General features: G+C 37.5%; 1 protein-coding gene across 1 annotated transcript in view; it reads right to left on the reverse strand.

The window, feature by feature from the left end:
- Nucleotides 1-215: 215 nt before the first annotated feature.
- The window catches only part of ABCC9a (ATP-binding cassette sub-family C member 9), a 29,671-nt gene continuing 8,380 nt past the window's right edge, over nucleotides 216-21,506 (reverse strand). Inside the window, 26 exon segments of the mRNA NM_001281759.1 lie at nucleotides 216-353; nucleotides 892-954; nucleotides 1,396-1,529; nucleotides 2,169-2,272; nucleotides 2,838-2,946; nucleotides 3,454-3,532; nucleotides 3,916-4,043; nucleotides 4,595-4,706; nucleotides 5,319-5,432; nucleotides 8,944-9,046; nucleotides 9,267-9,359; nucleotides 9,826-9,983; nucleotides 11,670-11,739; nucleotides 12,113-12,276; nucleotides 12,945-13,147; nucleotides 13,482-13,713; nucleotides 14,405-14,542; nucleotides 15,391-15,556; nucleotides 15,725-15,823; nucleotides 16,005-16,110; nucleotides 16,505-16,583; nucleotides 17,189-17,404; nucleotides 17,995-18,276; nucleotides 18,708-18,748; nucleotides 19,304-19,466; nucleotides 20,030-20,164. Coding sequence (NP_001268688.1) covers nucleotides 216-353; nucleotides 892-954; nucleotides 1,396-1,529; nucleotides 2,169-2,272; nucleotides 2,838-2,946; nucleotides 3,454-3,532; nucleotides 3,916-4,043; nucleotides 4,595-4,706; nucleotides 5,319-5,432; nucleotides 8,944-9,046; nucleotides 9,267-9,359; nucleotides 9,826-9,983; nucleotides 11,670-11,739; nucleotides 12,113-12,276; nucleotides 12,945-13,147; nucleotides 13,482-13,713; nucleotides 14,405-14,542; nucleotides 15,391-15,556; nucleotides 15,725-15,823; nucleotides 16,005-16,110; nucleotides 16,505-16,583; nucleotides 17,189-17,404; nucleotides 17,995-18,276; nucleotides 18,708-18,748; nucleotides 19,304-19,466; nucleotides 20,030-20,164 — 3,429 coding nt within the window.

Consider the following 21,506-nt stretch of genomic DNA (forward strand, 5'->3'; position numbering starts at 1 on the left):
CCAATTTATTTATGCACTTTTTTAGCTTTGCCAATAAGACTTTAAATTGTAAAAATGTAAAAACTGTATAAACTGTAAACTTCATGTAATTAAAGAAGAAATCATTATCCATTATAATTAAAAACAATGATCTAGCCGTTGTGCGATACCTTATCAGATACCACAGGCAGCTCAACTGTGTCCTTAGCATTAATCGTATGACTTGGGTAATTGTTTTATTTGCCAGCTTTGACCAGCGACGCGAAGATGCTGTCTTCTTTTTCGAGGAGCGTGTTCGGGGAGTCGAACTCGACGACGCGACCGTCACTGAGAGTGAGGATGTTATCTGCGTCCAAGATCGTACCCACGCGATGCTGAAAGGTGAAGAGTAATAAAAAGACAATGTAAATACATTTCGGATTTATCAATACTCGGATGAAATGTTCTGATGTTGTGTACAGCAATAATTTTCAATATACCAATCGCAAGAGTCTATCAATTTTCAATATCAATCGCATACATTGTGTTGTAGGTTTGTCAAATTTATTTTTAAAAAGGATGAAGTAAACACGATAAAGCACATGGTAATTTAGAAATCCGCAAAAAATAACTGTATAACAATAAAAAGACGGTATACACTATAAATGTATCGACAACTGGAACTTATCTTTTCCCGTTTTTGATAAACGAAATATCTGATAACATTGTTAATCACATGAATTTGAATTATATATAATGCTATTTTCATGAATTTTATTTATATTTTTTGTCCTGCAAAGATGGATCATTTATTCTTAGACAGGAAATGCAATATTTTGTTATGAATTAAATTGTTCACGCTAGCATAAAAATACAAAGATCTGTTTTTACTTTTTCTAAATTTGTACTATATACTATAATATCTGTTTTTACCGCGATTGTGATGACTGTTCTATCTTGGAAGACATCAGCCACCACGTCTTGGAGGATGCGATCCTAGATGATGGTAAAGATAAAAATAGTGATATTAAAAGAATAGTGGTATTAACAATAATGATATCATAAAATAGTGATATAACAAAAATAGTGATTTAAAAAGATAGTGATATTAAAAAAGGGTGATGTCAGCCACATTAATGACTTCTTTTAAAACATAACTTTAAACAAACCCTGCCTATTTTCTAAGGTTATAAAAACATGTCTAACAAGGTTCCCCCTCTCTCTCCCTCCCTCTCTCTCTCTCTCTACCTTTCTATTATCTTTACTACTCCCCTTTCTCCTTATAATAGCCATATAACTTATATTCAGTTGAGCATTTTCAAAACACGAATGGATTTTTTTTTTGGAGGAGAATATCCAAGTTTTCACTCTCCACATTCTTTTTAAATCTAGAAAAGGTTTAACGGGATCCTTGGTTTTATACTGGGGCCAACTTACAGTTTCTTGATCGATGGAAGCAGTAGCTTCATCCATGACCAAGATAGTTGAGTTACGGAGGAAAGCCCGGGCCAGACAGAAGAGCTGTCGCTGACCAACGCTGAAATTCTCTCCTCCCTCCGTCACGATATAGTCTGATGAAAAAAGTATTAAAGACAAGAATTCAGAGACAGTGATAATGGATTGTTTCCAAACTTATCGAAAGTTTGGGTACGGTGGTTGTTCCATTTAGAATGAACACTTGCTCTATGAGTATGACATCATCAAAGAATATCCTTTGAGACAGTTGTCTCCAGAACAATTTCCAAGTAATAAGCTCTCAGTTTGCATGGGCACAGCCTTGAGGAGGCTCCTCTTGGGAAATGAAAATGATGAAACGACGAGCATATACAAATTCGATAAATCGCAAAGAGCAAGATGTGATTTTTTTTTAATTATTGAATTTCTATCATAATTTATGGTCAACTGTAAGATGAAGAGGGGGGTCACTTTTCATAGGAGAGCTATTCCAAAATCTAGTTGTGATCGTCACTGTCTCACAACGTCTGAACATTTAGTAGTGATTTCATGAAGTTTTCTTCAAACCTAATATGAGACCGGGGGGGGGGGGTGGAATGAATCGTTTTATGAATTCCACAATATTACACAATTATTAATATAAAACAGTTCAATATCACTAATATTAAAGTTGAGCAGTGAAGCAGCTTTATTGTTCTAACCATGTCACTCGTGCATACAGCCAGTGCTAAATACTTTTTTGACAAACCACTTACCCAATCCACCTTCTAATGGCGAAACGACTTCTTTGAGTTGAGCTATCTCTAAAGCCTTCCACAGTTCATCGTCTGTCTTTACACCCGCTGGATCAATGTTATGTCTTGAAAGTAAGATAATCAGACACATTATAGGTATATGAATTCATGTACTATTCATCAACTGATTTAACTTAAATGATATGGCAATCCTGGTTATAAGGTAGCGAAATTTCGAAGAAAACAAGCAAAAACTTCTTTAGAAATAACTGCAGCTAATTATACACTTTGACACCGTGTATATGAAGAAGAGAAGAAATTACTAAATGCTTGAAAACGTTCCTATGTGTTTCCTTTACTTTAAATCTATATTAAAGCATGAGACACAAGCCCAACATGTTCAGACTTTAATAATAAGATTTAAACACTGTCAATAGTGCTTAAATACTAATACTATATACAAACATGAATATGTACAAGATTTTAAAAATATCAAAAATATCATACTTTCTTTTGATTGATTGCGGTGTCATACGGGTGTCTTACACATTTGCATATTCACACTCACTAATCATGATTACGAGCTAACCATTATACCAATGCATACACATAGGTTCGAACCCTCAAACTCTCGACTGAAGGTCAATAGAATGAACCACTACACCATAGCGCTCGATCCTTTATAGTTACCTGATAGTTCCAGTGAAGAGAACGGCATCTTGTGGGATGATAGAGAGTCGTTGGCGGAGTGTGATAAGAGGAACTGATGAAATATCTACTCCGTCAATCAGAATTCGACCTTCGATAAAAAAAAAATTAAAAAATGACGATGTATGCTGTATATGCTTATACATGCATCTTTCACCTAGGTTTTCTAAAAATTTAGACTATAATAATGTAACAATTTATACATCGTATAGTTTCACAACTTGACAATGATTAGTTTCCTTGAAGGAATGGTTTAAAGGAAAAATAGGTTAAAAGCACCCTCAGGGCAAAACTTTTGTCATTCCCATGGGGTTTTCACTTAATGTTTGAGTTTGAGTTTGAGTTTGAGTTTGAGTTTGAGTTTGAGTTTGAGTTTATTAACAACAAAAATAATAACAAGTAAAACATAATGTATCAAGCATAATTACATAAAATATAACAATATAACACAAGATCGATAACATTACACATGAATAAAATAAATATTGTTTTACAAAGTATGTCGTATACAAATAGAATAATAATCTAATGCTGTTCAATTAGGTGTTATTTAGAATGGTGGATTATAAAGAAATAAACGTCTTAGAATAAAGGTTACCTTTGAAAGTATCGATGATACGGAAGAGAGAAAGTGTTAGCGATGATTTCCCGCTCCCGGTTCGACCACATATTCCCAACTATAATAAACATCGACAACAATAAACAAATCATTACATGTGAAATTCATATAAGTTCAGAATCTAAATGTGAGTTGTCACGCAAGTAATATACGTGACACTGCCTTAAAGTTGGTATCTCGTGTAGTAATCCTATGTTAACTAAGTTGCTGACATTAAATTTTGCTTTCATTCTTTTAAAGGTTTTCTACAAACATAACTCTTACTTTTCCTTTTGGACTCAAATAACTGTTTTTATACTATGTTTTTTTCTTTTCTTTTTGAATTAAAAAAAAAATACTTTCGCACTTCCTTTTCTAATCCCTTTCCCATTTCCTCTTTCCACCTTTACTTTAATTTCTTTCAATTTACAAATTTGTGCTGAAATTAGAGTAAATTACAACCTTTTGACCAGGAGGGATGGTGACAGAGACATCATGCAGTACAGGATCGAGCTCCAGGGCGTAACGTACGCTGATGTTATCAAGAATGATTTCACCTTTCTGGGGCCACTCGGGTGGAGGTTCCAGACCTGCAAGAGAAATCGGAATAGAAAAGTGTTGTATCATCTCTTCAGTTGACACAGAGACTCATTTATTAATTCATTCATTCTCTCATTCATTAATTCACCTACTCATTAAATTCATTAATTTATTAGCCCATTCATTAATATTATTCACCTATCCATTCATTCATTCATTCATTCATTCATTCATTCGCTCATTCATTCACTCAACCATTCATTCTTTCTTTCATTCATTTATTCATTAATTCCAACCGTCAGATGATATTCTACAATATAACCATTCAGTTGAGCTTTAGTACCTTATACTATACCGGCATCTATACCAAACTAACGTACACGTACATTGTATTTCCATTTTAAATGACACTATTCTTATCCTACTCTGATACTTTAGGTGGTCCCAGAGTGTATTAGGATATCAGAATCGACCGACAGCGCACGGGACCGACAACGTCGATCTCATGAACCCTAAGAAAGGTGGACAGAAGGTCTGCGAGACCGACATGTCGTTCTCTTGGGCTGTAGCCATTCTGTATCAAACTGTATCATTTCCTTACCGTCGTATTCCTCATTCTCTACTTCAGTGTAGTATCGAATTCTCTCCATGGCGTTCATCTGAAGCTCCAAGTCTGCACAACCTCGCACCACCATGTTCATATAGATGGAGATCTAAGTAAGATACAAAATTAAAAGAGTATGGAAACGCAAATTATGTTATCTCTTTCATTGCCGTGGTCGTAACACTAAAGCTTTTCGAAGTAAATACTACTGAGAATAGTAAAAAGTTGGTTGTATCATGAGCTCTTCATACAATCGGCTTAAAAAATAAAACAATGAATTTTTTTTTTTTTTTATATGAGAGAACATTACTTATATGATCCCAACAATGGCCAACCACTAAAATGTCTTTGAATCATAATCAAACCGCCGAAACAAAGCAAGATCAGGGCATAGGCATGGTGATGATGGTGCCCACAGATGCTCCACAATAATTTACTGACAAGCAACATGATGAGAGAGCTTTAAACAAAATTCTAGTCGAAGATGGACAAATAAATATTTGCACATGTCACTCCACGCGGCCTCCTGGATCCGCCACTGAAATATGCCCTGACAACAACAACATCAACAATATTAAGAAGAACAACAGCAGTAACAACAACAACAACAGCTACTACTCCGTAAGTAATTGTTCATGTTGTGCCAAAGCCACTGCAACATTAGTCGGATATTAAAGTGTCTGTGTTTAAGTGGCAAGATAATAATGAAATTAGTGCTCACCTCTAATGAATAGCTGATGGCAAGCCCAACCAAACTAGCATCTACACCGAGATAGAGCGCCCCCAAGAGTGCCGACAGACTGGCAATGAGCACAACCACTGCTCCCAGATAATCCTGCAAACAAAATCAAAAACTCTTCTACTAGACAATGTCATGTACGTGCGTCAAAAGAGGAAAGAGGAATTTGTCATGTTTGTTGGGCTCGTTATAAATCTTTTAAGTGAATTCTTGAGCTTTTTTCCCGTTCTAGTCAACATATTTTGCTTCAAGGTTGGCAAACTTTTTGGTAAACTTTGTCCTGCACCCACCTCAATTCAAATTTTCTAATATCAGTGGCGGATCCAGGGGGGGGGCCGAAACGGCCGCGGCCCCCCCTATTGGCGGCGCAAAAAAAGGAAAAAAGAGGAAGAAAAGAAGAGAAAAAAAGAAAGGAGAAGAGAAGAAAAAAAGGAGAAGAGAAAAGAAAGGAGAAGAGAAGAAAAAAAGGGGAAGAGAAAAGAAAGGAGAAGAGAAAAGAAAAGAGAAGAGAAAAGAAAGAAGAGAAAAGAAACAGAGAGAGAGAAAAAGATAAAACGAGAAGAAAAAGGGTTACTTTTCACGCAACAAAGTCCGGCCCGTAATACACAAAATAACGACGAATAAGGGAAAAACTATAATCGGGAGATTTTGAATCATTCCAGGATAGGCTTGGCAAAAGTCATTGATTAGAGGCAGCCGGGCCGGCCGCATAAAATCTCGAGCCGCGGATTCAAAGTTAAACGTTAAAAACAGCCCCTGCGCTACAAAGGTCACCACTCTTTAGTGAGAAATTTGAAAAGGGCACAATGTTTTGGATGTCTTTTAAATAGTCAAATTTTAAAATAACGGTAGGGAGGCTTCACAACTTTTATTTTGCCCTTCAGCTCATACCAACTCGCTTGTGCTTGTGTTTGAATTCATGTTGGTAAAACCATGGATTTATCCATGGTTGGTGTAATAGATCTTTCATTTCTACTAACCTACTTGTGTGCTATCACAATCATGATTGTTTCATTTTCCTTTTAAAGCAGGCGCGTAGCCAGGGGCGGAAGGGGCAGTAAGAGGATATAGGACGAAAAAGGAGCAGACAGGGAAATATTTTTGAAATTCTGACAAGTCGGGAACGGTACAACGAATCGTCTTTTTAATGTCAAAGCTTCCGCGCTTAGCTAGGGAGGGCCGGAATTGAATTCAAACAATGATTGGGAGTCACGAATGGTACAACGAATCATCATCTTTCTCTAATAATTTAATGGAACGTCAAAGCTTCCGCGCTACGCGCGAACGGGGAACAACTAAATTCAGACAAGGATTTAGAGTCGAGAATCGAACAACGAATCATCTTCTTTCTCTAATAATGTAATGAAAGGTCAAATCTTCCGCGCTTCGCGCGGGAGGGGGGAAACTGAATTCAAACAAGGATTAAGAGACGAGAATGGTACAACGAATCGTCTTCTTTCTCTAATAATTTAATGAAGCGTCAAAACTTCCGCACTTCGCGCGGGAGGGGGAGGGGAACTGAATTCAGACAAGGAATAAGAGTCGTGAATGGTACAAAGAATCGTCTTCTTTCTCTAGCTTTAATGAAACGTCAAAGTTTCCGCGCTTCGCGCGGGAGGGGGAGGGGACTGAATTCAGACAAGGAATAAGAGTCGTGAATGCTACAACGAATCGTCTTCTTTCTCTAGCTTTAATGAAACGTGAAAGCTTCCGTGCTTCGCGCGGAAGGGGGAGGGGAACTGAATTCAGACAAGGAATAAGAGTCGTGAATGGTACAACGAATCGTCTTCTTTCTCTAATAATTTAATGAAACATCAAAGCTTCCGCGCTACGCGCGAGCGGGGAACAACTAAATTCAGACAAGGATTTAGAGTCGAGAATGGTACAATGAATCATCTTCTTTCTCTAATAATGTAATGAAAGGTCAAAGCTTCCGCGCTTCGTGCGGGAGGGGGGGGGGAACTTAATTCAGACAAGGATTAAGAGTCCAGAATGGTACAACAAATCGTCTTCTTTCTCTAATAATTTAATGAAACGTCAAAGCTTCCGCGCTTCGCGCGGGAGGGGGGGGGGGGGACTGAATTCAGACAAGGATTAAGAGTCCAGAATGGTACAACGAATCGTCTTCTTTCTCTAATAATTTAATGAAACATCAAAGCTTCCGCGCTTTGCGCGGGAGGGGGAAACTGAATTCAAACAAAGATTAAGAGACGAGAATGGTACAACGAATCGTCTTCTTTCTCTAATAATTTAATGAAGCGTCAAAACTTACGCGCTTCGCGCGGGAGGGGGGGGGGACTTAATTCAGACAAGGATTAAGACTCCAGAATGGTACAACAAATCGTCTTCTTTCTCTAATAATTTAATGAAACGTCAAAGCTTCCGCGCTTCGCGCGGGAGGGGGAGGGTAACTGAATTCAGACAAGGAATAAGAGTCGAGAATGGTACAACGAATCGTCTTCTTTCTCTAATAATTTAATGAAACTTCAAAGCTTCCGCGCTTTGCGCGGGAGGGGGGGGGGGACTGAATTCAGACAAGGATTAAGATTCCAGAATGGTACAACAAATCGTCTTCTTTCTCTAATAATTTAATGAAACGTCAAAGCTTCCGCGCTTCGCGCGGAAGGGGGAAACTGAATTCAAACAAGGATTAAGAGACGAGAATGGTACAACGAATCGTCTTCTTTCTCTAATAATTTAATGAAGCGTCAAAACTTACGCGCTTCGTGCGGGAGGGGGGGGGGGGAACTTAATTCAGACAAGGATTAACAGTCCAGAATGGTACAACAAATCGTCTTCTTTCTCTAATAATTTAATGAAACGTCAAAGATTCCGCGCTTCGCGCGGGAGGGGGGGGGGCTGAATTCAGACAAGGATTAAGAGTCCAGAATGGTACAACAAATCGTCTTCTTTCTCTAATAATTTAATGTAACGACAAAGCTTCCGCGCTTCGCGCGGGAGGGGGAGGGTAACTGAATTCAGACAAGGAATAAGAGTCGAGAATGGTACAACGAATCGTCTTCTTTCTCTAATAATTTAATGAAACGTCAAAGCTTCTGCGCTTCGCACGTAATAGGGGGGGGGGACACCGAGCTGCCTGAATATGAATTTTTGATATCTTTTCTCGTTTATTTTCGTGATAAATAACACTTTTACAATATACATATTATGCTCAAATTTTTGCTCGATCTCTTCGTTGACTAGCCGAATTTTTTTTTCGTGCAAGAGGCTATAGCCCCCCCCCCCCCGATGGAAATGTCAAAAATTGTACCGTTATGGTGCTATGACCTTGTAAGTATTGATATGTTGAGTTTAAAAAAGGGTCTGCGCAATTTTCAAATTTCCGGCCCCCCCTATTGGAAAATCCTGGATCCGCGCCTGAATATAATATCACCATTTTAATGTTTTGGTTCAAACTGAATGTAATATAAATCCAGACACTTTTTCTCGATGGAGAAAGTTGGATACAAATCGTTCAGCCAGAATGTAAAAGTGCTTGTTTATACTACTTCTTCTTCTTTGAAAGATATTTTAATCGGAAACTTGCTAAATTTTTATCGAGTTTAAAAAATTAAAAAAAAGAAAAAAATAATGAACAAAAACTCACCAATCGAATCGCTAACCATCTGTTGGCTGTGTACAAATACACCAAAGCTGTATTGTTTTTGTCGATTTTCCCCAGTACGTTTTTGAAAAACCGCTTTTCATCCCTAACAGAGAGATATAAAAATGGAAGAACGGGACAGGTTGTATTCTTCGTATTAACCATCGGCATTTTCCTGGTAATATCACTACATCAGCTACATTAATTTTTTTATATGAACAAGTGACGGTGTATAAAGTCCAAAATATAATACTGGTAGTACATATACAATTTCGATGATGAATAAAATGTACAAAATTGAAAACCCATCCAATTGGGGGTCTTACTTATATGCTCTGATGATGGGCAGACCGCCAAGCGTTTCAGAGAAATGAGCGAACACAGGAGATCTTGTGACGCTCTCCAAACGCTGCAACATTCTGAAGGGGAAAAAACAAGAACATTTCTCAATATCATAATTTAGTGTAAATAATTTCATTAGATTTAAAAGGCTTTAACATTAATTTCAATTTAGTTGTCTCAAATCTTTTCTATTCGGGACTACTTTAATTAACAGCCATCATAATGAATAGGTCGTGTATCAATTGGTAAACTTCATGAAGCAGCAGACAAAATTCTGAACCCACCGGTAAAAGTACCGCGCTCAATAATATTCTTCGTTTAAAAAATGATATTAACCTTGTTACAACCCATTTCTGCTTAATTTCTTTTTCTTTTTTAGTCCCATACTTTGGATATTATTATTTCATTCTTTACTTATGCTACTTGATTTCCCTACGTGTCTACTTTCTTATCCTCTCCCTTATCACCGTTTTACTCTTTTTTGTTTCTTTCCTATCTCATTTCAACTTTTTATGCCAAAATATTTCGATGACTTATGCATACCTGGATGTTGCGACGAAGTAGACCAGAATGCACATGAAGATGATGCCGATAGGGATGAGGAAGATGATGAAGTAGCTATTGACGATGGCGTTGACGATGAAGGAGGCGATGACGGCGACTAACGTATTGAGAAGCATGTTGAAGGAGTGAATCAAACGCTGTGGAAAAAAGACAATCGACATCGTATTATCAACTTGTAACATCTTTTTAAAATGTACATTGAATAGTGATAAGGTTTTGTAGCAATCATGACATGGCAATTCTGATCAAATGGTGTTCAAGTTTTTAATTCATTTGCTTATTTCTCCCCAATGTACAAGTTTTTAATTCATTTGCTTATTTCTCCCCAATGTACGAAAGTCGGGAAGGAGCTTACTTGTTTTGTTGTTTTTATTTTTTTGAAATACCCGACACTCCTTGACACGAGAGGTCCAAGGATGAGCGAGCAGACCGTTAGCTAGTGTATGGGAGTGTGAATGGGAGTGTGTATAAGAGTGTAGATGTGAGTGTTTATGAGAGTGTCCAAGGTACAGGAGTGAGTATAGGAGCGTGTATAGGAATGAGAGCGTGTAAGAGCAAAGGGCCTGCTTGCTCATCCTTTGACCTACTCTTGTGTCACCTCACAAAATATATTTTAAACGTGAATTAATTTGCCTGTTATTGCCTTAGTCATATTAGTTATGAACTTTGTTATGAATTTTGTTATATACTGTATATTATACTTTGTGACAATGTCAACCACATTTGTATGTATTATAATTCATTACCAATGTAAATTGTTCATAATTCAGCCATCTGGCTGCGAAGTGCAATCAATAAAACCTTTTCAATCTCAAAAATCAATCTCAATCTCATGTACAATAGTTATACAAAACGGTAATTAATATAAAACACGATTGTCACTACGTCCGTCCGTTGTAAGACATGTTTTGAACACGTGCGAACATTGCGATGACATATTATGTAATCCGGACATGATTTCTGTTGGATGTTATATACAGTAGGGTATTACACTTGCCCTTCCGTTGATTTCTCGAAAGACTTTGCAATCGTGTTGTAAACGATTATGAGTATGATACAGTACAAGTAAAAGTAAAAGTGAAAATCTTGGAACTGCGAATCAAGATTGGAAGTTGATGTACTTAAAGATAAATTTTAGTACTGGTAATGCAATGCATTGTGAAAGAAAAGGTGTGGAAAGGATCAGAAACATGCAGTTGATCATGTAGCATGTAAGTATTGGTGTGCACTGCAAGGTTCTGGAGTCATCAAAATCATAATAAATTTGACCGAGTCTTGGCAAAGTAACAAGCACTGTACACAGAAAGCTATATATGGGACAACACACATGGTGTCGGGGCTGTCCTACCTTGCTTTTCTTGTCTTTCTATGCTCATTACTCAGCCAGTATACATTTTCTTCCAAAATTGTTTGGCACATGTCATTTATTTGTAATCTTGAACATTCGATGTAAGTTTCGTTTAATTCTGTGAGAATTAATTTTCTTTTTTTTTTTACCAGAACTGGAGTTTATCTTTAAAGTGACTACACGGGGGAGGGGGATTCATGCAGGGCCATCATTTTGTTGTTTGATAATGGAGAGAGCTTCAGATTCCATATTGTTGGCCCTCCTTGTTGATCTTTGACCTTGATAGCATCATTCTCCTGAAGACAATCAGAGGATACTGATCAGAAAGTCAAGAACTAAAAGCTCTTATAGCGGAGCTCACCAACCTTTACATTCGATCTTATTCCTTTGAAATAATTACGGGTAGCCTTGAAAAATTTACCTACAAATCAATACTCCGCTCGTGTTCCATCTAAATCATTATTTTATAGTTTACCTGATCGATCCATTGTGTGTCACTGGAGAGTCGGTTGAGAATTCGTCCAACTGGGGTGGTGTCAAAGAATCTTTAAAAAGTCAAAAATAGTATAAATGTAAAATTTCTTTCATCATAGAAAGTGAATTTTGACATTAAAAACATGATCATGATCACCTACGTACCCTACTATTATGGTATCGGTAAACAAGACGATGAAGAAAGAAGAGAGTGGCACATTAAAAGTGGTACGATATGAAAATAGGAATGAATATACATATTTGATACGAGGCAACATAATCATAATACTAATTAAAAACATTGCTAACGGTAAATTGACCCGTTTAGATTTGATATCATCCATGATTTCTTTTAGCATCATAACAATCTCATTCCAAGTATGCTTTGATGATGACTATCAGAATATTCTCTTCATGACGATATCGTATATAAATGTTACATACCTCATTGGTATTCCGATGATATTTTGTAGAAGGGCAAAGTGTATCGCTCTTGCCGCTAGCAAGGCACCGATACAGCTGAAGACATTCGATAAAACGGATCCAAAAACAGTAGACACAGAGAAACCCGCATAACCTCTCAAATAATAACTCGTTGGTTGGGCGTCCTGTGCATGATAATAAGAAACATTAAATAATATATTAGTGATGGTTTATTCCTAAATAACTTGTTAAAACGAAGAAAACCAATATTGTTAAGTCATACAATTTTCACCCTGCGTGTATTTGTATTAAAGATGTAAACATAACCTTCCTGAAATGCTTTGAATAACCTCAATCATGTTATTTCCCCAAAATGTCAAGAGGTTGACACACAGTACAAAATATCTACACCATGAATTTAAAATGAACCACGAGTTGATAAGATTAAAATGACAAGAAACAAAGAGATTTGAAAAATAAACGAAATGAAATGTTAGACGAAAGCAAATGAATAAAACAATCATAAAAGATAAAGAAATAATGAGAGATAGAGAAAGAAACCTGGAGAGGGGTGAGGAAAGACAATGCAGGAGAGAGAGAGAGAGAGAGAGAGAGAGGCAGAGAGAAAAAGGCAGAGAGAAAGAGGTGGAGAGAGAGAGGCAGAGAGAAAGAGGTGGAGAGAGAGAGGCAGAGAGAAAGAGGTGGAGAGAGAGAGAGGCACAGAGAGAGAGAGAGAGGCAGAGAGAAAGAGGTGGAGAGAGAGAGATAAGGGTGGTAGTTAGAAATGAAGAGAGGCGAGAATAGTAAAGCAAAGAATGACGAGCCAATTAAAATAAGATTCAAAATGACATACCCCGGTTAAATTGAGACCCGCCTCGGACCAGTCTGAGAGCCAGAAGTTTGTAGCTACCTGAAGACCGGCTCGCATGGCTACACAACCGATCATGAGACATGCAAGCCAATAGCCCATGGCTCGGAAGTAGTACATATACATCTGGTAAGACACAGAACCTTTCTCCTTCTCCTCCTCTTCAATCAAGCGTCCTGCTTTCTCGTCTAAAATATACCAGAAAGTACACCGAAGTGGTTAACATTCATGATTACCGAGAATAACTGCATTAATGATTCAATTCGTAATCTACTAACATGATTGCAGTAGGACGTTCCGTGATACCAATATTCGAACAGGAACTTCAGATTGAGGCAACTATATACAAAATCGCTAAAATTGACTTGATCTGAAGCGAATAAGCAAACTGACATTGAAGCTTTTTATTGGCATTACACAATGAATATCCATCTGAAAAGATGTCCATTCTTGACCAATCAAAAGTCGAGAATAAGATATCGGTTTTTTGCCTTCATTATTCTGAAAGTACACACACAGTACCTGATTTATCAGCAGCGCCGTCCTTCAACACAGACATCTGTGTTGAGATTTGTCTCTTGAGCGCCCTTCTCTCATTCATCAGAGACTCAGACTCTGCCCCAGACCCTTCGGCTTCGGATTCGGTCACTTCCTTGATAGCTCTCTCAGACTCAGTCATGATCGAAGGGTCAGCCTCGGCTACCTCCTCGGGAGTACCCTGGCAAGTGATGCGGCCATCCTTCACCACAATGATCTAACCAACGAAATGATCATGAGAAGGGATTGATCAGAACGTACAGCCGAATATGGCTGCACGGTAGTGGAATTCATCGCTTATTTGAGGGTTGGAAAAAAAACTCTTAAGATTATATAGCTTTTAATGGTATATTGAAAGCTCATACAGTATGTCCGTAACCCAACGATGTGTTTAATCTTTTGTTCGAAATCAAGTTTAACAATTTAAAGAAAGTTAGCCCGGGGTCTAAGTTTATTCATTTGCTAAATGAAATCTTAATTTAAGGGTCAGGTTTAACAAACTTAGTAGAATACGAAGCTCACGGTTTTTTCCATGGAAGCTATTCATTAAACCAGTTCAGTTGTATTCGAATTATTTGGATATCTCTATAAATGCACTTGACTCCCAGAAAGATTACCCGACATAGCAATAACCAATTATGAATGGTAGCCTGTCATCACGTGTAGCAAATAAATATTCACCGTTATATGGGTGCTGGGAGAAAACATCGAAAGCTGAATGCACTTGTAAACTTGGTTTTTAGGCTCGTGTTCTAAAAAACATGCTAAATTTAAAACCCAATGCTAAGGTTTATGGTCGAGTCTAACGAAGGAAAGTTACAACCGAGGTCTCAATTTTCCCTTCCTCCAGTATGATTTCTGCATGGCGTAGGATTCAATTGGAGTATAATAGAATATAAAATTCTTACTTTGTCGGCTTCAGGCAGATACTGGAGCTGATGGGTAACCAGTATGACTGTCTTCTTTTGTTTCATCAAGATACCCTGGAATCCTTTCTCGAACAGATGCGTGCCAACGTGCATGTCCAGAGCAGAGAGAGGGTCGTCCTGTTAAAAAAAAAACGATATCGGTTGGGATGGAATATGTTACAACGATCATATCAAAAGATAAAGAAAACAACATCGAAGCAAAAATAGGTTTGAATAAGAAATAACTCTAAATGAGGAGCCAAAGTAGAATCATACATTCCTTTTATCGTACATTTCCAAAAGAAGACCCTTTTCTCCTTAATTAGTCTATATATTTCAGCAATTATTAATCATTTTTGCGATCAACACATGAGGAAATAGATTTGAAGAATGATGGAACAATATTAAATCTTGTGCTCTACTTGGAACATTGTGCAATGTCACTAACTGAAAGATGCTCATTCATTGAATAAATCTACATCGTTTGATCACTGGATCTACAAGCAATTACCAAGATGCATAAACTATAAATTACCAAGATGCACATGGTTTACTTACCAAGATGCATACGATTTACTTACCAAGATGCATAAGGTTTACTTACCAAGACGCATAAGGTTTACTTACCAAGATACATACGGTTTACTTACCGAGATGCATACGGTTCACTTACCAAGATGCATACGGTTTACTTACCAAGATACATACGGTTTATTTACCAAGATGCATGTTTACTAACCAAGATGCATAAGGTTTACTTACCAAGATGCATGTTTACTTACCAAGATGCATAAGGTTTACTTACCAAGATGCATGTTTACTTACCAAGATGCATAAGGTTTACTTACCAAGAAGCATAAGGTTTACTTACCGAGATACATAAGGTTTACTTACCAAGATGCACACGGTTTACTTATCAAGATGCATAAGGTTTACTTACCGAGATGCATACGGTTTACTTACCAAGATACATAAGGTTTACTTACCAAGATGATGATGTCCCTGTCGGAGTAGAGACATCGGCTTACACTGACGCGTTGCTTCTGCCCTCCGCTCAGGTTGATCCCTTTCTCGCCAATCTCTGTCATGTCTTTACCAGGTAACATGTCTATGTCGGGCTGCAGAGCGCATGCTTGGATCACTTTGCGATATCTAGAAGAGTGGAGTTTGATCATCAGTAGGCCTTTAGACATTATATACCGTGAGGGAACAATATGTATAATGGGATTGGATTTAGGTCTACGGTCATTGCTTTTTGGACCGTCTTTCAGTAGAGTTATGTTTGTAATGAATCACATAAAAAGCTTCTCCTATACTTACTTGCTGTTAACCATCTCTTCGCCAAATAATATGTTGTCTTTGAGCGTAGCATTGACCAACCATGCTTTCTGTGGGGCGTATGCAATGGATTTCGTGTTTCTGAAAAAAAGAATAACATTTTGAGGAACTTTATAATACTTTATTAAGAGGTCAGTTTATATCCAATGATAAACAGTGTACTCCAGAGCTGTATACAGTGGCAAAATTGTAAGAGCTATAGCATCATCCAGAATAAATCGGTAGGATAAATAGCTCAGACCTACACATGTTATAGACCTACCTGTTGTGCTTAACGGTGCCGGAGAGTGTTGTCATTTCATTCAACATGGCACTGAGAAGGGATGATTTTCCGCATCCAACCGCCCCAATCACGACTGTTAGCTTACCTAAGGATGATCAGAAATACACTTTTTTAACCATTGAGCTGATAATGGCGAGAATGACGAGGTATCTTTTCTTAATTGTAAATTTATTCACTTTGAATACAATTTTATTTCTAAAAATATTCTTTCTTCGGAACGCCAAACAGATTATCTGAATTTGCTTTTTCTCGGAGGTGGTAAATATTTTACGTGCTTCTCTCAAACTAGATGAGTTAAATTGGCCATATGTCTTTCAAACGAAAGATAGTCAAGTGGGTTCGAGACAAGTTTGGATAGATGCTCTGCGTATAATATGTACACATGCCCCTACTCTGTCCCTTGGATAGGGCATTAAATATCTAAGTCATGTTGCAGTAATTCCATGTACAGTTAACCAACTAATGATGCGCTCTCTTACCTCTTGGTATCTCTACGTTGATGTCGGACAGTATAGATACATTGGAATCGGGATCCCAAGTAAAGTTACCATTGGAGATCTGTAACCACAAAATTACATCAGTACACTATCAATAATTTTGTTAAACACTTTTCGGTGAAAGATCATGGCCTTATTGGGAAGGGGGGCTGTCGGCTGCAGCCCATTCCGAGTATATTTGAAATGGTCAACATCTTATGCGAGCAGCGAGGGAGATAGTCAGTCCCGCTTCCACGGGAAAATGCACATTCGGACAAGAGATGATAACCATTCCCTGGATAAATTATTATGCCCATACGCCTAGTGCAAAAAACGTAGCCGAGGTTTATTAATATCGCTATTCGTACAGATACACTTCAAGTTATTCTCGTTCTTGTTCGCTCTACGTTTGTTCTCTTAATATGGGATGTAACAGCGAATAATTTTTAAACAATATAAAAGTAAATTCATCATTCTATAGCATTGTTTATACAATGTGTGATTACTACTCTGATACAAGTGTTCAATATGGTTCTTTTGGCTATACTATACGTAAAGTGTAACTTTATTAAGTATGTCAAAAATAGTAATCTAGTTCAAACATTCAAGATGTTGTTGCTTTTAACCATGGAGATATATATCCATGCTTATAACCGTGATCATATTTAATTAGCTGATTGGTCAAACCTTTATGGCGACGTCATCGGGAACATCCCCGCTGCCACTGAATGACGTATCTCCATGTTTGATGGGATTGGTAGATCCGTAAGAGAGAGATCCACGTGGCGATCCGTCACCACTCAACAATGGTGTCTTATCAGGGAGTTGATGAGCATCGTCTCTCTGTTTGCTATGACTACGGTTCTTCCTGTGTCGGGGATGCTTGATGGTCACTGAAAGATCCTTGAAGAGACAACGAGAATGAAAGTGGTTGTAAATAATGCTACGAAAAAATATTCTGTCCAAATTCGAATGTAGGACAACATTAAGACCATTTAGGGTTTGATACATGTATTACCCACTTCGAAGCCACGTTGCTTGGATTCACATCAAGGACAATCAATAGGGGGAGGGTCAATTGGGATAAGTCCAATTATTATGGGACTGAAATTATGTCTTGCATGCTTATGATAGGAATCCTCTTTAGGATGGCGCATCCGGTCAAGTCGGTGTTCTGTTTGAAACCTCAGAAGGAAGCAAAAATCCTTGAGGAATATCTTACGGCAGACAGGGCTCCCCTTACGTAGGTGATACGCCACTTCTCTCTCCATCCTAAATACGAATCGACACCCCCAGTAAGGTATGTTTAACAAAGCCGTGGTTTTATTTTAGTACAGCAAAAATATTACATGAAGATTAAAGGACATATGTATCTGGACAGGATAACCATGGGAACTGAAAATTAACATGTTTAACTTTATTTCGAATCGGGTCCTATAGGTTTGAATCTTTATATTACGTAACAGATCACACGTGAACACCTATTTACTTACGTCATCATGTGAATTTCCCACGCTCTCGGCACTGTCCGTTACATCGACATCCTCATCAATCTCCTTCAGTAGATCGCTGATCACTCCATCGGCGCCTTCAACCTCGGGTGCAAGGAGATACGTCTTAAGACGTCCTGTACTCACTATCCAGTTGACAAAGAGATTGATGACGAAAGGAAACATGAAGAGAGGACCAGCCATTTGATTGAAGAGCGAGAGTGTTGTGAATGCCACGTCAGGTGTGAGGACCTTCCCCGTGATGGGTGTGTATGTCCCGAAAGACTGGAAGGAATCAAAACATTTGTAACATTTTTACACTTTCTAATTGCTTTTATAAAAGTATCGAAGATCATATTGAAACTTGCACATGACCATGTTCTGTTATGGTTGTAGATTCATAAACATGCTGCAATGTCGAGTTTGATTATAAAGACGAATTTCCTAAATTCTCATTGATTATTTCATTTCATTAAAGTATCAAACGGAAAGTAATTTAATGATTTCCCTATCAGAAGTTGGGTTCGATAACTTTAATAAATATAAGATAAGTTGCTTAAAACTCAGAGAAGAATTGATTGAAGGGAGGATATAAAAGATGCAATTTAGTTCTCATATCCGAATATTTTGTGGATGAATGCTGACGTGATTATTGGCAACATCAACCAAAGAATCATAGTTTCATAAGAGTGTACAAAGAGAAATTTGAAACTCACCACAAGGGTGACGACGATTGGAGTTGCAGCATTGATGATAACTGAAAGTTCAAAAGTAAAATATGAGGTGAAAATAGACCAAATTCGGAAAATGAATCGGGATGACGAAAGGAAGAGTTCAACAGCAACAGTACGTATAATCATCGTAATAATAAATTGATATGTATTTACAATAATAATAACTTTATATGCGTTTACAAATAAGCGATATTCACCATTCAACGAAACGTTTCGAACGATTAAAGGATCTCAGAGCGGAATTTATAAATAAGCCTATATATCTTACCCCCAATTTTTCTTTTCAGTCAATGATAAAGACAGCACTCAATATTAATACATTACTTTTCATTACTGCCACGACTACCGGCATATTCTATTTGTAATGGTCACTCGAATCGGTAATGCTGGTCTTTTCTGATATCTCGTGTCGCTAGGCTGCAGCTGATGGAATTTGGAAATAATCTCAACAAGAAGATAATGATTTGTACAAAGTACACAAACATCGAGCAAAAATGATGAAAACCGAGCGAAATTGGAAAAGTAGATGCACAATACTACCCAAACCGGAATGCAAAAAAAAATTGTCGGAAACTTACACGTTACAGCGAAGAATGTGTAGACCTTCAGAAGAGCATAAAGTTCCTTGATTCTCGCCTTCTTGATTGCTTCATAGTATATCCTCTCCCATCCATAAAGCTTCAAGAGTTTGATTCCCTGTAGCATCTCGTTTGACATCTTCAGACGGTAGTCCGCCGTACCCTGAGACAATTAGATGGACAAGGAAGACATTTTCGCATACAGGTGTTGTGGACTAATGGATAAGTCACCCGACTGCAGATCACAAGGTACGGGGTTCAAGTCCCGCCGCGGCACTAATGTCCTTTGGCAAGACGTTAATCTACATTTGCCACTATCCACCCAGGGGTAGATGGGTACCTGATATGCTTGAGCGCTAGTTACGCTGGCAGCTCAGCTACGACCAGGGTAATATAAAGAGATTCATTAACAGTATGTCCTCCGTAATATGTGTAAAGCGCCATGAGCGTCAGAACCTGACGGATACCGGCGCTATACAAATAACCATATTATTATGCCAACGTTACAAAGATCAATTTTCAAACCTGGAAATGTTAACATTTTAAAATGTGTTTCGACATGACATCATTTTGTCTCTATATAAATCTCTAAAAGATGTAGTGCTTTGCGAATGTAATGAGTATAACCTCACCCAGTATCTTTTATTTCTCACAAAACTGACGCCTATCATGAGTGATGCTAAGATCTTTCGAACTGATATTTGAACATGCTAGCAATTGACTTACCAGAACAGCCTTGATGAATTTTCCCATAGCGACGGCAGCCGCTAATTGGAAAGGGATCACAACTAGAAAGACACTGGCACCGATCAATGCAGGTGTACCGAGCTCCAGGTATAGCAGTACCAAGGAAAATATGATCTGAAATCAATGCAATCAAATTGTTATAATGATATTATTGATAGCGCTGTCTCCAAGTTAAAGTTTGGAAGACGTAATTATTAAGAACAAGTGCCATATGCGCTCTTCAGTATCGAATACTGGTGATATCATCATTTATCATCATTATCATGCTGATTATCATCATCATTATCATCACCATCATCCCCACCACATCATCATACTCATTATCATCATCATCGCCATAATCCTCATCATCACCACCCCCACCCCCAATCATCATCATCACTATAGTCGTCATTATCATAATCATCATTTTTTATTAATTAAATATTTGATATTTATTAGTAGGGAAAAAAAGAAGCCTCCAAGTATTGAAGAAATAAGAGAGAAAATATTCAAAAGTAAACAGGAAGAAAGAAAGAGTGCTACTGAACGAAATACGTTGACGCTCCACTATAAAAAATGGGAACATCTCAAGGTAAACATGGATAATATGCAAGAAAATGCAAGGGATGAGGAAAGGGGGGCCTGCCCGGTTCACAGCTGTGTGTGATTGACCGGTCTCGACTGCCATAGACTGCCCACGTCTTCTTGTATCGTTTTTTTTTTTTTTTTTTTTTTTTTGGTTTTTTTTTTTTTTTTTGGTTTTTTTTGTTTTGTTTTCTGTTTTTTGTTTGTTGTTTGTTGTTGTTGGTTTTGTTTTTAACGGGGGTAGGGGATATAACAAACTTTATTCATTCGATATAACTAAGTTGATTGTAGTCTGTACTTTGTTCCAATATGTTATAAATTATAATATGTAATAGGGATACTAGTACTACAGAACAAAATATAGAGGGGGGGGGGGGGGGTTATAACAATATTAATTCATTCAATATAATTGAGATTAGTGTATTTTGTACTCTTTAATTGGTTTCAATATGTTATATATTACAATTTGTATGAATTAATATTATTTATTGAGTGAATACAATAAAGAATATTACAAAACAAAAAAATCATCATCATCATCACCATCATCTTCACCCTTCTCTTCCTCCAAAACATTATCATCATTATTATCATTATCATTCTGATTATCATCATCATTATCATCACCATCATCACCACCACATCATCATACTCATTATCATCATCATCGCCATAAGCCTCATCATCATTACCACCATCCAGTATCATTCTTCCGTTAATCATTATCCCATTAATAGCAAAATGCTAATCGATGTTAGATATAGGGTCAACCACCGGGGTCAATGAGGTTTAATATAATATCAAGAAAGCTGCCTTATTGAAATGACTCCAAAACGGTACACCTGACATTAGCATTTACACATTTAATTTTCGTCTTGGGCTATCGATT

This window comes from Strongylocentrotus purpuratus, unplaced genomic scaffold (assembly GCF_000002235.5).
Source record: "Strongylocentrotus purpuratus isolate Spur 01 unplaced genomic scaffold, Spur_5.0 spur5_scaffold_6, whole genome shotgun sequence".
In the NCBI taxonomy this organism is placed as follows: domain Eukaryota; kingdom Metazoa; phylum Echinodermata; class Echinoidea; order Camarodonta; family Strongylocentrotidae; genus Strongylocentrotus; species Strongylocentrotus purpuratus.